Genomic DNA, 14,715 nt, shown 5'->3' on the forward strand with positions numbered 1-14,715 from the left:
AATGGAACATGACTCAGGGATGGACTGGTCGTTACCAGAAGTGGACAGCCCTCGCTTTGATTGTCATCACTTGCGAGAAGTGTCACCTCCTCGCTGGCTGGACGTGCAGTGTCCTTCCCTCTTTAGACACACTTTTTCGCTGAGCTGGCTAACTCAAAGCTGGCATTGCTGCGTGGCCTCCCTGCCAGAAAATGATCTTGGATTCAATTCCCACTGTGTTTCCCAATTTATTTTTGCACTTCAAAAAACTGAATACCAAGATGCATTTCTTAGTCCCGTACAGAGTAAAACCGAATCGGATAAGATATGATTGAGCACAAACATAGGTATTTCTGACTGTGGTCAGTCGATAAGCATTGATTGAGCTCTTAGAGTGAGCAAGGCATTGTATCAGAGTGAGTAATGAGGAAAAAGAGTGGCTTATGTTTTTAAAGATGTCTGTATGCCAACGCATTTAGAAATTGATCGCAAGTATTATGTAATGACCTGAGTCAGTCTTAACGACCTAAAACTGTCTACACATCACAATCAGCCTGGTGTCTAAAATAATGAGGATGCTTTGCCTCCACACCAGATACAGGCTAGTTAGCATTTTTAGGAGGTTGACCCGGGAATGTGTATTGTATTAAAAAAAACTTCTCAACTGATTGGGCTGGCTTTACAAATCATTAGTCTGTATTTCACCTAAGTAAAAATCAACTGAGAGATCTGGATAGGGAAATAACTAAGAGTTATGTTTTCATTTATCTTTCCATTGTTAGTCACACAACTTTCAGAAATTCAGGACAATTTTCAGTTTTGTTACTTTGTAAAGTGAAAGCTCAGAGAAAAGAAAAATGCAAGAGCGTGTCTTTTATCTGAAGCGGGGCAAGGACTGAGAGGGGGCGGGCAAAACTGGAAAACGGGGGACAATGGTAATAGTGTAGCCAATAAAAGTAAAGCTAAAAAAGAAAATGAAATGTCTGCATTTTTGTCTTATGTGAGTTATATAAAATTTACTTGTCACGCCGCAGTAGTTCATGATTCAACTTCACTCATGAGTGCTAACAGAAAGAGCACCTGGCATATTGGAATACAATTAGTTATGGCAATCATGAAATGCAAATCAAACAAGAAATAGTATCGAGTGCCTGCTATGCACCAGGCATAGTGTGCAAATAACCCAGAAATGGTCTAAACATTAAGGAAATGGGCTACTCAGTCAGACTACAGGGAAATAGTAACAGTGATTTATAAACAGCAACATAGTGTCAGGGGAATTATCATAATAATCCCTTTGAGTCAATCAAGGGCCACATTTAATTAATTCCTATAGTGTTAGAGTTAATGCCATTGACATTGGTGTTATTCATTTTATATTTTTAATATTAATCAAAATGAACTTCAAAGATCTTCTCATGCTGCATACATCCAGCAGGTTACTTTATCAGTTTCTCATGCTCAGGAAGGTTAATATGCTAATTTTTAAGGCAGTTCATAGAATATAGAGGGAGGAATAGTAAAGGAATTGGAAGAGGATCACAGGTTCTTGATCCATGATTATTGACCCAGGAACCAAAATTAAATCACTCCTTTGGCAGAGAATAAGATGTCGGGGAGGAGAAGAGAAAGAAGAGTTATAATTGAGGGTTTTGGGAGAAGTCAAGTGCGTGGGAAAATGAGGGAAGTCTTTAAGGAAAGGTAGAGGAAAATGGTGTTTGAAATCCACAGTGATGTTCTAAAATCTCAAAAGGGCTGGTGGTGCTCCTTAAAGTAGAGGGTTGAAGGGCAGGCACAGGGAGGGAGAAGGAGGGGCTAGAAGGGGTCAGAACAATATGTGGTCTTGTAAGGGTTTGAAAGCAGGTTTAACTTCCTACCTCTTCAGTACCAATCAAGAGATAGTTCTGAAATTTCAATTGAGAACAATTTAAAAGTTAGATAACCTTCCCTGTATTTCTAAAGAGTAAATTACTAAATGGTTAGATTTTTCAATAGAGTAGCCCAAATTCCTGAAAATTTCTATGTGATATAGTAGCAAATAAATCTAAAAGAAGTTTTACCTCTGGACATAATAAATATATTTTTTTCTAATGATTGCATGTTTCTTGTAAGGCGTCTAAATGGCTTAGTGGTAAAATATTCTTCGTATTGATTACATATCTTTCAAAAACAATTAAGAAGGATTGTATTAACAAAAAGGATGCTTCATTAGTTATGACAAATGCCATTCATGCCCCAGGTTCTGTTTTCTGTCTTATCATAATTTGAGTAACAAAAAAAGATTTTGTATTCTTACTCCTTGTCCTCTTTACCATGGATGACTCCTTATGTTGAAAGATCTAAGTTTACTCTCTCCAACTCTAGAGGTTTCATGAGTCCCATCTTGGGAGGGGAGCTCATTCATGCAAACATTTGCTATTGAAACTTGGATTTACAAATAGACAGCTTTATGTTGGTGGTGCTTTATGAAAAATGGGAGAAGGAACTTCTCATTCACCAGAGGAACGTCATAGAAACAGGCAAGATAATTCTTGAAAGAGAACTGGGGATGTAAAAGAAAACTTGAAAACAAATTTTGAGTGTTTTTCTATTCCTTAAAGCCTGAACTACAGAAGAATATGTGTGCTTATGCATGTAACTGTCTATCCACAGTAGATCTTATCCCACAAAAGGGCTATGTTAATGTACAAAAATATACACAATACAAAAAGTTAACATAAATTACTCGGGCAATCTGGGCCAGAGGACTCCTTGTACAGGAATGTAAGATGTAGTCATGTTCTGAAACAGTTGCTAAGAGAAGGATATGAATTTTGTTCTAAACGTCCTAAGCCATCGGAGAAAAGAGAAACAACATCTACTTACGGGAATTATGGAGTCCACAAGATCAAAGCAGGTTAGTTCTCCAGACAAGGCTCAGCCTCTCCTACCCTGGGCCCTGAGGCACGGAGTTCTCTCTTGACTCTTTGTGAAAAGGACCCTGTGTGATCTGGGAATGACGCCATCATCTCTGTATCCTTGTAATAGCTACTACGACAGCTTCTGCTTGGCTGTGTAGCACAGTGTTCCTCAATTTAGATCCATCAAATCACTGATATGATTTAGTACATGTAATTCAGTGAGTTACCAAAATAAGGTAGTCCAAGTAGGCAGCTGTGGAACAGAATAATATGCTACAAGAGACACATGTATTAAATTGCTTTTCACATATATTGAATGGTTCTCTTAAGCGATGAAATGAGAAGAATCATGTTATATAGGAACTCTACAGAGGAAGAACTTCAGAAATGGAAAGAATAACTTCTTTTATTTTGTACAAAATGATAGCTTTCTTTTAGTCCTCCCGGCACTGGGAAAGACAGCAAAGCTACTGGGAAGATGGTTTGTGCGGACATTCTCCCTACCAGAAGGCTACCCATGGGCACTGAACTCCAAAGGCCCAATATTTTCCATTATTTCCATGTGTTACTAACATTTGCCCATCTATTTGGCTGCCAATAATGTGGATCTTTAAAGTGAAGACTGGTAGGCACACTGAGTTTTTGCTTCCCCTTCAGGAGGAACCGAAGAGGCCAGGAGTCCTGGATGCCTTGGTAGGAGGGGTGGCTCTGCTGGTGAAGTAAATCTGTCATTAGTAATTCACACTGTGTCTCGCTCCTTCAATTTCCACAGCCTCTACTCACCAGCAGTGCAGTGTACACGGGCCTATCAGTGAAAGACAAGTGATTTTTTTTCCAGTTTTTTCAATTAGAACGCAATGGTTATAGGACAAAAATATGAGACAGGTCAGATCTTACTGGGCAGCTATACCACACTGCGCTCCCCATGGGTGGGGCACTGAACCCTTTCCATATATTAACTCATTCAACCCTCCTACAACCATATAAACTAGGTACAGACCAAATCCTCAAGTGTATACCATTGAAGGACATTCAGGTTGCTATCGGTTTGGGACTATTGCCAATGATAACACTGTGAGCATTCTTTTACATGTCCTTTTGTATACATGTGCACATATTTCTGTTAAGTACACTGACCTAGGAGAGGAACTGCTGTCATACGATGTGCATCTCTTCTATGTTCATAGGTAATACCACATTGTTTTCCAAACTGGTTGAAGCAATTTCCTGTCTACCGCAAGTACATGCGTTCTTACTGTTCCACATATTTGCCAACACTTGGCATTGTTAGTGCATTTAATGCTAGCCATTCTGGGGTTTATGTAGAGGTATCACATATGGTTTTGATGAGCATTACCCTAAGTTACTTGGGAGACTGAGCACGTTTTCACACATGCATTCACTGTTTGGATGTCCTCTGTTAGGAAGTGTCAGTTCATGTCCCTTGTCTGTTTTACTGGGTTGTCTGTAATTTTCTTATTGATTTGTTGGAGTTCTTCACATATTCTGGATAGAAATCCTTTCTTTGTTACACATGGTACAAATCTTTATAATTCTGTGGCTTGTTTTGTCGCTTCTTTAACAGTGTCTTTGGTGAGCAAGCATTTTAAATTTTAATATAGTTCAATTTGCCAATGTTTTCCTTTGTGTTCAGTGCTTTTTGTATACTATTTAAGAATTTTTCCTGTGTCCCCAGCTCATTAAGAAGTTCCTTTTTTATTCTAAAATTACTTTATATTTTCCCTTTCATTCTTAGAATTACAATCACATGATATTAATTTCTATGCACAGTGTAAGGGAGAAGCCATTTTTGTTTTGTTTTTTTTTAGTACAGATATTTAATTCTCCCAGGATCACTTATTGAAAAGATAATACATTTTATACTCTGTAAAGTGCTGCTTAAGACCAAATCAAACATCCAGATATGGGAGGGTTGCTTTCTGTGTTTTTTATTCCTTTGCATTGATCTGTTTGTCTATTCTTATGCCAATACCACTCAGTCTTAACTGCTGTAGCTTTTTAATAGGTCTTGATATATAGTCAAGCAGTTCTGTACTCTTCTACCCTTCTTCAAGAGTGTCCTGGTTATGCTTGGCCTTTTTTATATTCTTGAATAAAGTTTTGAATCTATTTGTCAACTTAAATTGTTTTAAATGTGGAGATTTTGATTGAGAGCATTTATTTAGAGATCAATGTCTTCAATTTCAAAATGCATAAAACATAAGATGGATTGATGGGCTAACAGATGGATATGTAATAAAGCAAATCAAATAACATGTTAATTATAGAATCTAGGTGGTAGGTGTATATAGGTCATCATTATGGAGTTCTTTCAAGCTCTCTGAATGTTCAGATTTTTTTCCATAAAAAAGTGATGGAGGAAAAAGAAGTCTAATGAGGAAATCAATAACACATTTTAGAGAAAATAGAAAGAATCTCTGTATAAATACAAAGGTGTATTTATATTCATGGCTTTGAGGACTTAATTTTATAAATATGTAAATTCTCTCTAGGTTATTAAGAAATCACCAAAAATATCAAGTGGCTTAAAATACCAATTATTTATTTGCTCACGATTTTGTGGGTAATTTGGGCTGGCTCAGGTTGGCACTTCTTCTGGTCTCACCTGTTGTCTTGGCACTGATTGTCTGGATAGCCTACATCACATGCCTTGCATTCAGTGCTGGCTATTGTGGGACCTCTCTGTTAGGTCTCTCGTGCCCGAAGAAGCAAGGCCAGAATTATTGATGGTTTCCCGGTTTTAAGAGATAAGACCATTGTGTTTCTGATTCTAGAATTTCCACTTAGTTCTTCTTCAACAATGCCTAGTTCTCTGCTGAAATTCTAAATGTTGTGTTTTATCTTCTCCAACAGAGCAAGCACAGTTGTTTGAATGTCTTTATCCGTTTTAAAGTCCAGTATCTGGAACCCCAGAGGTGTTTGTTTCTGTTTCCTGCTTTTTTGTGTCAGTTCTAATTCTTGTTCTTTTTCCTCATGTGCTTGGCCATTTTTTATAGTGGTCAGACATACATTTGGAACACTAAAGACATAGAATTTAAGGCCTCAGCTGATGTCATCTTTCTCCACAGTGTTACCCTTGCGTCCGCAGGCTCCTGAGGGCTCTTGCAATTTCAGGGATTGAAAGAGTTGGGCGTGGACTACAGCCCCCAGCTGAAGATCTGTCTGCTTCTGTGTCAGCCATATTTCTAGGACGCAGTTCTTCGGAGCCTGGATCAGAAGTCAGAGAAACTGACTGCTTGACAAAGCCTGGATTCCATTTCCTGTCTCCTTGGCCCTAATTACCACCTCAGCTTCTTAGCTTCTCTAGCTTCCCTTCCGAAAACAGCATATTCTCTGGAGGAGGAAATGGGCTTCAAAACTTGGGCTCACCTGCTTGAGCCCTACGCCTCCCCCGGAATCTGGCACGTTCATGGTTCGCCATCTTGTCGGTGCTCAGATGCCTTCCTGGGATGTTTTCTGCATCTTGTCCACGTGTCCTAGTTGTCCTCAGTGGGAGTGATTGGCCCAGCTGACCTGGACTGCTATTCCCTGAAGCAGAAGTCATTGCTCTCTATTCTAGTAAACCCTTTAATACCACACCAAATACGATGTGATAAAATACTCTTAATTTGTCAAGATTTTTCTTAAATTATTTCTTTAATCAGCCTGTCATTTGATACACAAGGGAAGAGGCAAAATTTTCTACATCTTGTATGGATTCTAAGAAGGCATAATGACATGATTAGTTATACTGCCATTCTTACCAGTATACTGACTGATATAAGATCTTTGGTTACATAATATGCAAAAATACTGAAAAGTTTTTCAAGTTCTAAAATATCAAGAAATTGTATATTTATGTTAAAAGAGGTTTGAGAGAGTTGCTCAGTCAAAAAGGGAGGTGAATGGTAATGTAGGATCTCAAGGAGCTGGGCGCACTGAAGGAGTTGGGCGCACTGAAGAGTATTCACCATTGTCTTGTTTTAGGAAATCTATGCCTAGAGGTGAAATTACTTTCTGTTACAGCTGAGATTAAAAGGTAGGAAAGGGAATCATTTCATAAACCCCTTGGAAATTTTCTTTTTTACTTTTAGAATTTTTTAAAAAGAATTTTCTGGGGCAAACTGAGTGAAGGAGTTCAAAAGGTACAAACTTCAGTTAGAAAGTAAATAAGTCATTACACAGAATGTACAGAATGGTGACTATAGCTAATAATACTGCGCTGCATATTTGAAAGTTGCTTAGAGAGTAGATCTTATAAGTCCTCATCATAGGAAAAACACTTGTAACTATCTGGTGATGGATGGTAATTAGACTTATTGTGGTGATCATTTCTCAGTATATATTAATATCAAATCCTTATGTTTTACACCTGAAAGTAACATAATTTTATATGTCAATTATACCTCAATTAAAAAAATAATCTATGGCTTACTTAGGTATAGATAGTGCTAATTTTCCATAACTATAATGTTTTTTCCTAACGTTTCTTCTTTCATGTGCGTAGATTATCCAAATTATTTTTAAAAAATCGTAAAAACCTTAACATTCAATATTTTCTTTTGGAACTTTAGTTTCTTGTGTAATTAAAATACTTGAAGAACAAAGTTAAAAGAAAAAAATTAGGGGAAATCACTTTAAATATTACTATATGCCTAGAAATAAACATAAACAGAAGTGTGTAAAGAAAATTTATATGAATAAAAATTTCTTTAGTTTTCTGAAGTTGTTGGGATTTTAAGAACTATAGACTCCTTCCTAGAATGGAAAGGCAGAATTAAATGTAGGGACCATAGTATGTGTGTGTGTGTTTGATTGTTTGTTTGTTTGTTTTAACGAAATGGCCTGGTGCTTTGGTGAAAGTAGGCTAAGGTTTGGCACGGGGATGCTTTCATTACTCAAAGCTTTGAGTCATTTCCCAAAGAGGCCTAGGCCAGCCTATAAGCAGGTTGCAATTCTAGTACTTTCTTCATGGTTTTGACTTATTTAAAATCTCATTTATTATTAATCAAACTTAAATGCTTTTATTTTTTACATGAGTTCCCACTGGTGAAATTAATCATTTGGTCAAGATAACAAAATCAATTAATAAAAGCATTAATAAGCAATAAACCCTAGGAAGTTCAGATAATCATTCAAGATCTATTTATCTGGAGTTACTTCTAGGTTAAATGTAAATAACTTCAGACTTTATCTAAGAACTCTGAACATTTTCTTCCATATGTCACTTTTCCTAAATAAACAAGACAAATAGCTAAGCTTGACTGGCACATTTTTCTTTTTAATAATAATTCTTTTGTATACCACATAGCATGACATACAACAAATTTGCCTCTTAATGGATACATTTTGATAGTTCTGGCTATGAATCAGGGTGAACAATGGAGAAGGCAGAAAGCTAATTGTTGATGACCGTATTATTTTAGATCCACTTATACTATTGATTTCCTTTGTTTCCTTTGTTATTTTGCTGACTGTAAATAAGAAGCATCGCCGATTCCTTAAGTAGTTTTCAATGTGTGGAGGAAGTTAGCCACCTGGCTGCTTGCTGCTTGCTTGGTGTTCAGAGTGAGACCGCCTGAGCTTCGTGAGCCATCTTCTCCCTCGGGTGGCTGGCCTGAGGATACAGGGGACAGTGTCTTGTGGACCCTCGCTGTCATCCTGAAATAAAGGCTGGTGTATCATTGAGACCTTGCCATTTCACGTGCAGCTCAGGCCACGACAGCCAGTTCTGATTTTTCTCTCTTATTTGGGAATGGTTGGGAAGAAGGCAGGAGCCAGGTTTATATGTGGGACGAAAGTTCTTTTCAGACTTCTCCTCCGCTGTGTCTGTGAAATAAAGGACGTATCAATTAATAGTCAGCCTTACGAGACAAACACTGTTTTCTAGAGTCAAGTTGCATCGCTAATTTTTACAAAAATGTAGTCCTCCTAGAAAGAAAAGATATTTATTTACTTAGCTATCCTCTGTGCCTGCAGGGTAAAATATGTTAAAAACAGGAGGTGGAGCCCCAAAAGTGTGTGGCTGGAAGAGTAGAAGCTTTAGAAATGCTTAACTGGGTAGTTATTTATTCAGGCACTCAACTGCTCAATCTGTAAAGGGTTGGTTAAAACAAAACAAGACAAAGAAGCATGCTAGGCCGTTGTAAGGCATAGAGATATTATATAATAATATCATCTGAAGCCAGCAACTTACAGGAAAATAAAGTGATGACCCCACAAATGAGAAATGAAAGTTAGTTTTGAACTGGATATTTCTGGAAGACATAAATATAAAATGTAAAACTGATTTGGTTTAAAAACTCAGATCAAAATGTGCCTAGTATTATCAATAGTGTTCAGACAATATTTATAGTACACATCAATTTGATTTTATGATCTATTGTGGGGAAAAGAGAAAAAGAAGATAAAGGTAAGAGAAGATGTAGAGAGCTATAAGGTAAAGAAAAAGACAGAGCGAGCCCCAAGGTCAAAATTTAACCACCTAAAATCCCTTAGGTTTGGACACGCATAGGTCATGTGACTGCTCCGCTTTCTCTCTAAGACAAGATGGAAGACTTAGTTCCCTAGATCATCTGCTAAACAGCTGAGTGACTTCCTAAGCTGCACTGATCTTTCTTCAGTGTTCTAGTCTCCTCTTTCTTTTCCTCCTTCTTTTTAAAAAGGCTTTATTTATTTATTTTTAGAGAGAAGGGAAAGGAGGGAGAAAGAGAGGGAGAAAAACATCAATGTGTGAGAGAAACATCGACCTGTTGTCTTTGTTTCTCTCCAGTTTCTCTCCAACTGGGGACCTGGTCGGCAACCCAGGCATGTACCCTGATGGGGAATCGAACCAGCAGCCTTTCAGTTTGCAGGCTAGTTGTTCAATCCACTGAGCCACACCAGCCAGGGCCCCTCTTCTTCTGGCTCATTCCTTCATTCAGCAAATGTCCTCTGAGTGTCACTTATGTGTCAGTCTGTCTTAAACATTGGAGTTCTGGTAGAGAATCAGTCAAAGTTTCTGCCCTCATGGATCTTAGATAGTGGGATAGAATCAATAAAAAGAAAAGGATGTTTATATCATGGAATCTCGGTAGTGACAGAAGCTAGGAAGAAAAACAAACCTGGGTGAGGCGACAGACACTGATGGGAAGGGAAGACTCTTCAATAGTCATTACTGCTTCTAAGTTACAGGCTCTGAAATCCAACTGCTGGGTTTAAATCCTAGCTCTATCACCTACTTCTTTTGGGCTCTTAGATAAATGACTTAGTCTCTGTGCTTCAGTTGTCTCATTTGTGAAATGGGAAGGATGATTGTAACTACCTGAAAGTATTGTAAAGATAAAGTGAAAGTGTCTATCAGATGTTCAGTATTGTACCTGCTGCATGAATTTTACACTGTTTTACCTGGTTCAATAAATTTTAGCCATTATCATTAGCAATGTCACTCAGTTATGGTTTTGTTAACCTAAATGTAAAAGGCCAAAGTGAGAGGCAACAAGTGTTTATTAGAGATGAAAAAAATAGTTATTCTGGAAGCACTGATTCGGGCAAAAACCCAAGTCATGTTCTTACTAGAAGGTGAAGACAGGGGGTATTTATGGGAAAGTGAAAGGGAAAACTACACAAACACGAAAACAGAAGAAAGGAATTTCTATTGGCGCTAACAAGTCAAAGCAGGGATTTCTATAGATACATACAAACTAAGTTATTATTTAGCTATATACTCTGGTGCTAATTTGAAAGAATGTCTTTAAATTTTCAGCCCCGTACTCAGGATTTCTGATTTTTTATTAGCTTTACAAGCAATTGTTGGTTTGATATAGTCCAAAAGTTACTTTGCCCAGTTCAAACACCATTTTGGGTCTGTTGTTTCTCTTGAACAGTACTTAGAAAATGTAAAGTATATTTAATGCCAGATAAGGTTACAAAATGCAAATATGGGGCATAAAAATACACAAATGATACAACCCCAAACAAGCACTCTTTTGATTACTTGTTAGTTTTGGGTTATTTATACCACTGTGCTTTATCCATTACTTAACAAATTAAAAGTAAATGATCCTATTTTTATTAAAAAGTCTTCCATTGACAAAAATCCTATTCAAATCATTGGTAGAATTGATGATTAACAGGATTCATTCATATTTTTTCATTAAGAGCATAAACTAACAAAATTATGGTCAAGTTTTGTACACTAATTAAATACAGCAGCTTTTTGTTGTTGTTGTTGTTGTGTTTGTTATGTTATTCATTTAGGTGCAATAACAATCCAAACATAAATGGGATAGACCATGGAAGTGTAAAAACTAACTTACTTTTTCATGTTGAATGTGACTTCCCTTTTTCTTTCCCGGAGCTCCATCTGAAGAATCCTTTAGTGCCTCTGAACCAATGAGTGGAAGGAACCTTAGACTCGTGGGGCTTTGTACCTGTTGGCCGTAAATAAAGAGTGAGACACACTAAAGCGATTACCTCTGTAATGCTAATTCAGGGGAGGGGGTTACTGAGTGAGAAACTTCAGCCGCTTCAAAATACACCCTTCCCTTCACAGTTGCCCGCTATTAATTCTTAATAGTTCATCCTTGGCATCATCTGTAGCTTAGGTCTTTAATACCTGTTACAATGAAGGTGTTTTGTGGTAGAAGTAACATTTTAAGAAATAGTAAGTTAAAATTAAGTTGAAATATTTCACCTTTAGTGTCTTATCCTTGATTAATCAATTAGTTCTTTAATTTAACAGAGGTTATCTGGAAAGGAGACTTGAAGGATGAGTAAGGATCTGGAGGGAAACAAGGGGTGGGTGAATTCTGGGCAGAGAAGCAGCACAGATAAAGTCGCCGAAGAGGAAAGGGTAGTGATGCTTAAGGAACAGCAAATGGTTTGGCATGGCTCAAGTATCAGGTACATGGAGAATGTGGTAGAAATGAGGCCACACAGTTCAGGCCAAGGCAAGGTAGTGAAAGGGTTGTAGGCCGGGCTAAAAGCATTCGGATTTTATCCTGTAGGTAATAAAGAGCCAGAGTGAAATTCAAAACAGTTTCCTGTAGTGTTGTTCATCTGGAATACCAGTGACAAGTGATCAAGGCCGTTGACACACAGAACCGAATACTCCTCTGGGGTCAGTCGTGCATGTATATGGAAGCATCAGTCAGCTTGGTTGTGCAGTATTCTCCAACCTGGCTTGGTAGCCCAGGGTCAGGACTGGGCTCTCAGATGCCCTATTGTTCTGTAACGGCTCTAGCCCTAGAAATGGTTGACTCACCCTATATATGGGCAGAGAGCCAAAAACAATCCCTGCCTCTCTGTTTTCAGTCAGGAAGCCTTCCAAGGCCTGTTTTCGAATCTGCAAAACAAAGGAGCGAATGTTTAGTGAAAAGGGAACATTCTCTGAGTGGCAAATTTCCTGGGTTCAAATTCTGACTCTGTCACTTAGTAGCTGCATGACCTTAGGCAAGTTTTTGCTCTGTTCAACATCAGCAAGGATCAAATAAGATAATGTATACAGGAAGGTGCTTCTTAAATGGAAGATTGATTATCATTGTAGTATTGCTAATAATATATCAGAAAGAAAGCAGAGAAGTGAATAAAGAAACAATACATAATTTATAATGAAAAGGAATGGGCAAACAAGATTGCTGGTAAAAAGCAGGGATTCCTAACTGCAAGGTATTTTAACTCAACACTAGCGTTAAACCTTTATTTTACCAAGCAACTGAGAAAATGAAAGTGTAGTAAGACGAGGATAAGCCTTGTGGTCTTTGGGGCACTTGACTGTTTTAAGAGCTTTAAGACCTTTCTAGAGATTTCCCCAAATTTATGTTTCAGTTAAATGACTTTTAAAAAATATTTCTTATTATCTTTGGTGAGCAAAATAACGGCAACCAAAGACGTCCATGTCCTCTTCCCCCCAGCCCCAGTTTGTGAATATACTGCTTCACTTGGCAAAACTGACTCTGCAGGTTAAGGTTAAGAACTTCAAGACGGATTATCCAGGTGGGCCCTCTCTCTCTTTTTTTTTTTGGAATGCCCCTTTAACAAAATAGGTCAATGATTAATACCTCATCTTATTTCCTTCACCATAACATTAATCAGAGATAATTTATATAGTACTCGTGTGGACAGACTAGATGATATCTTATATGTTGCCCTTGATTTTGATTCTTTTTTTCTTTTTTTTAATGCAGATTGATTTTTATTTATTTTTTAAATGTCAAAATCCACGATAAAATATTAAAAAATTTAAGTCCATTTAAAGCCTCAGCAATTAAAACAACATGACATCAGCACAGAAATAATCAAGTAGATCAACGAAATAAAATGAGCATTCTAGAACAAACATATGAATCTGTCTAACAACATAATATATGATTAAATTGATATTTCACATCACGGGAGATAATAAGGCTTATTAAACAAATAAGGTGCATGGACAACTGTTACTTGAAATAAAACAAATATAGAGCCCTTTTCATACATTATACAAAAAATATTCAGGTGAGTTAAAAACCCATTTGTAAAATCTAAGGAGTTTTCAGAGAAAATACAAAATAATATATTTCTTACCCTGAAGTAAAATATTCAAACCCAGAAGCTATCAAGTAAAATATTGACAATATGACTATATTAAACATTTAAGACTATACAGTAATATACATATAAAAAAGTTAAAAAACAAGTAATATAGGAAAGTATTTCCAACACATTTAAAAAAAAGGGTTAATCATTTGTTTTGTAGGGAAAAAATTCTACAAATATTTAATCAAAAAATAGATAAAGAATACCAGAAAGTCACTTAAAGCTTTTTAAAAATAATAGAAATAATTGAAATAGGCAAGAAATATACAACAGATTTAGTTTCAACAGATAATAAAGTAACAGTGAAAATAACACATCATTGTCACAATCAGATTGATATGTATTAAAAATATCGGTAATATCAAGTATTGGTGACTGTGAAAGGAACTGGGTATTCATAGACTCTTTTTCTTCATCTTAAAGCAGTCTCTTTAGCATATCTTACAATGTTGGTTTGGTGGAGGTGTATTCTTTTAGCCTACTTTTGTCTGGGAAACTCCTTATTTCGCCTTCCATTTTAATTGAGAGCCTTGCTGGGTAGAGCAGTCTTGGTTACAGGCTTTTGCTTTTTCATTCCTTGGAATATTTCTTGCCATTCCCTTCTGGTTTGTAGTGTTTCTGTTGAGAAGTCAGCTGCTAGCCCTACCAGGGCTCCCTTATATGTTACTATCTTTTTCTCCATTGCTACCTTTAGGATTCTCTGTTTGTCTTTGATATTTGCCATTTTAATGATGATGTGTCTTGGAGTGGGCCTCATTGGGTTCCTCTTGAATGGGACCCTCTCTGCTTCCTGGACAGTGTGACTTTTTCACTCCTCCAGTTAGGGAAGTTTTCCATCATTCCTTTTTCAAACAGGTTCTTTAGCTGTTCCTCCTCTTCTCCTTCTGGTATCCCTATGATATGGATATTATTACGTTTTAGGTTGTTCTGAACTTCCCTAAATGCCTCTTCATTCTTTTTGAGTCTTTTTTCATTTCTTTGCTCTTTCTGGGAGATTATTTTCTACCTTATCTTCCAGCTCACTGATTCGATCCTCTGTTTCATCTTGCCTACTTTTGATTCCTTCTACTGTGTTCTTCAATTCAGAAATTGTATTCTTCATTTCCTCTTGCCTCTTGTTGATAGTTTCTATGTTCTTTTTCAGGCTGATATAGTTTGCAGTAAGTTCCTCCTAGTTTCCCTGTAGTTTTTGGTAATTCTCTCTGAGCTCACTGAGCTCACTGAGCTTTCTTAGAAGCATTCTTTGGAACTCAATATCCAATAGTTTACTTGCCTCTAT

General features: G+C 37.1%; 1 protein-coding gene across 1 annotated transcript in view; it reads right to left on the reverse strand.

Annotated features, from left to right (window-relative positions):
* Positions 1–8,624: 8,624 nt before the first annotated feature.
* WDR64 (WD repeat domain 64) overlaps positions 8,625–14,715 on the reverse strand; it is a 67,468-nt gene continuing 61,377 nt past the window's right edge. Inside the window, exons 26-28 of the mRNA XM_054576474.1 lie at positions 12,124–12,204; positions 11,177–11,290; positions 8,625–8,708 (exon numbers count right to left, since the gene is read on the reverse strand). Coding sequence (XP_054432449.1) covers positions 8,625–8,708; positions 11,177–11,290; positions 12,124–12,204 — 279 coding nt within the window. The remainder of the gene's footprint in view (positions 8,709–11,176; positions 11,291–12,123; positions 12,205–14,715) is intronic.

The sequence above is a fragment of the Pteronotus mesoamericanus genome, unplaced genomic scaffold (genome assembly GCF_021234165.1).
Source record: "Pteronotus mesoamericanus isolate MK-2021 breed Mesoamerican mustached bat unplaced genomic scaffold, CSHL_Meso_final contig_347, whole genome shotgun sequence".
NCBI lineage: Eukaryota > Metazoa > Chordata > Mammalia > Chiroptera > Mormoopidae > Pteronotus > Pteronotus mesoamericanus.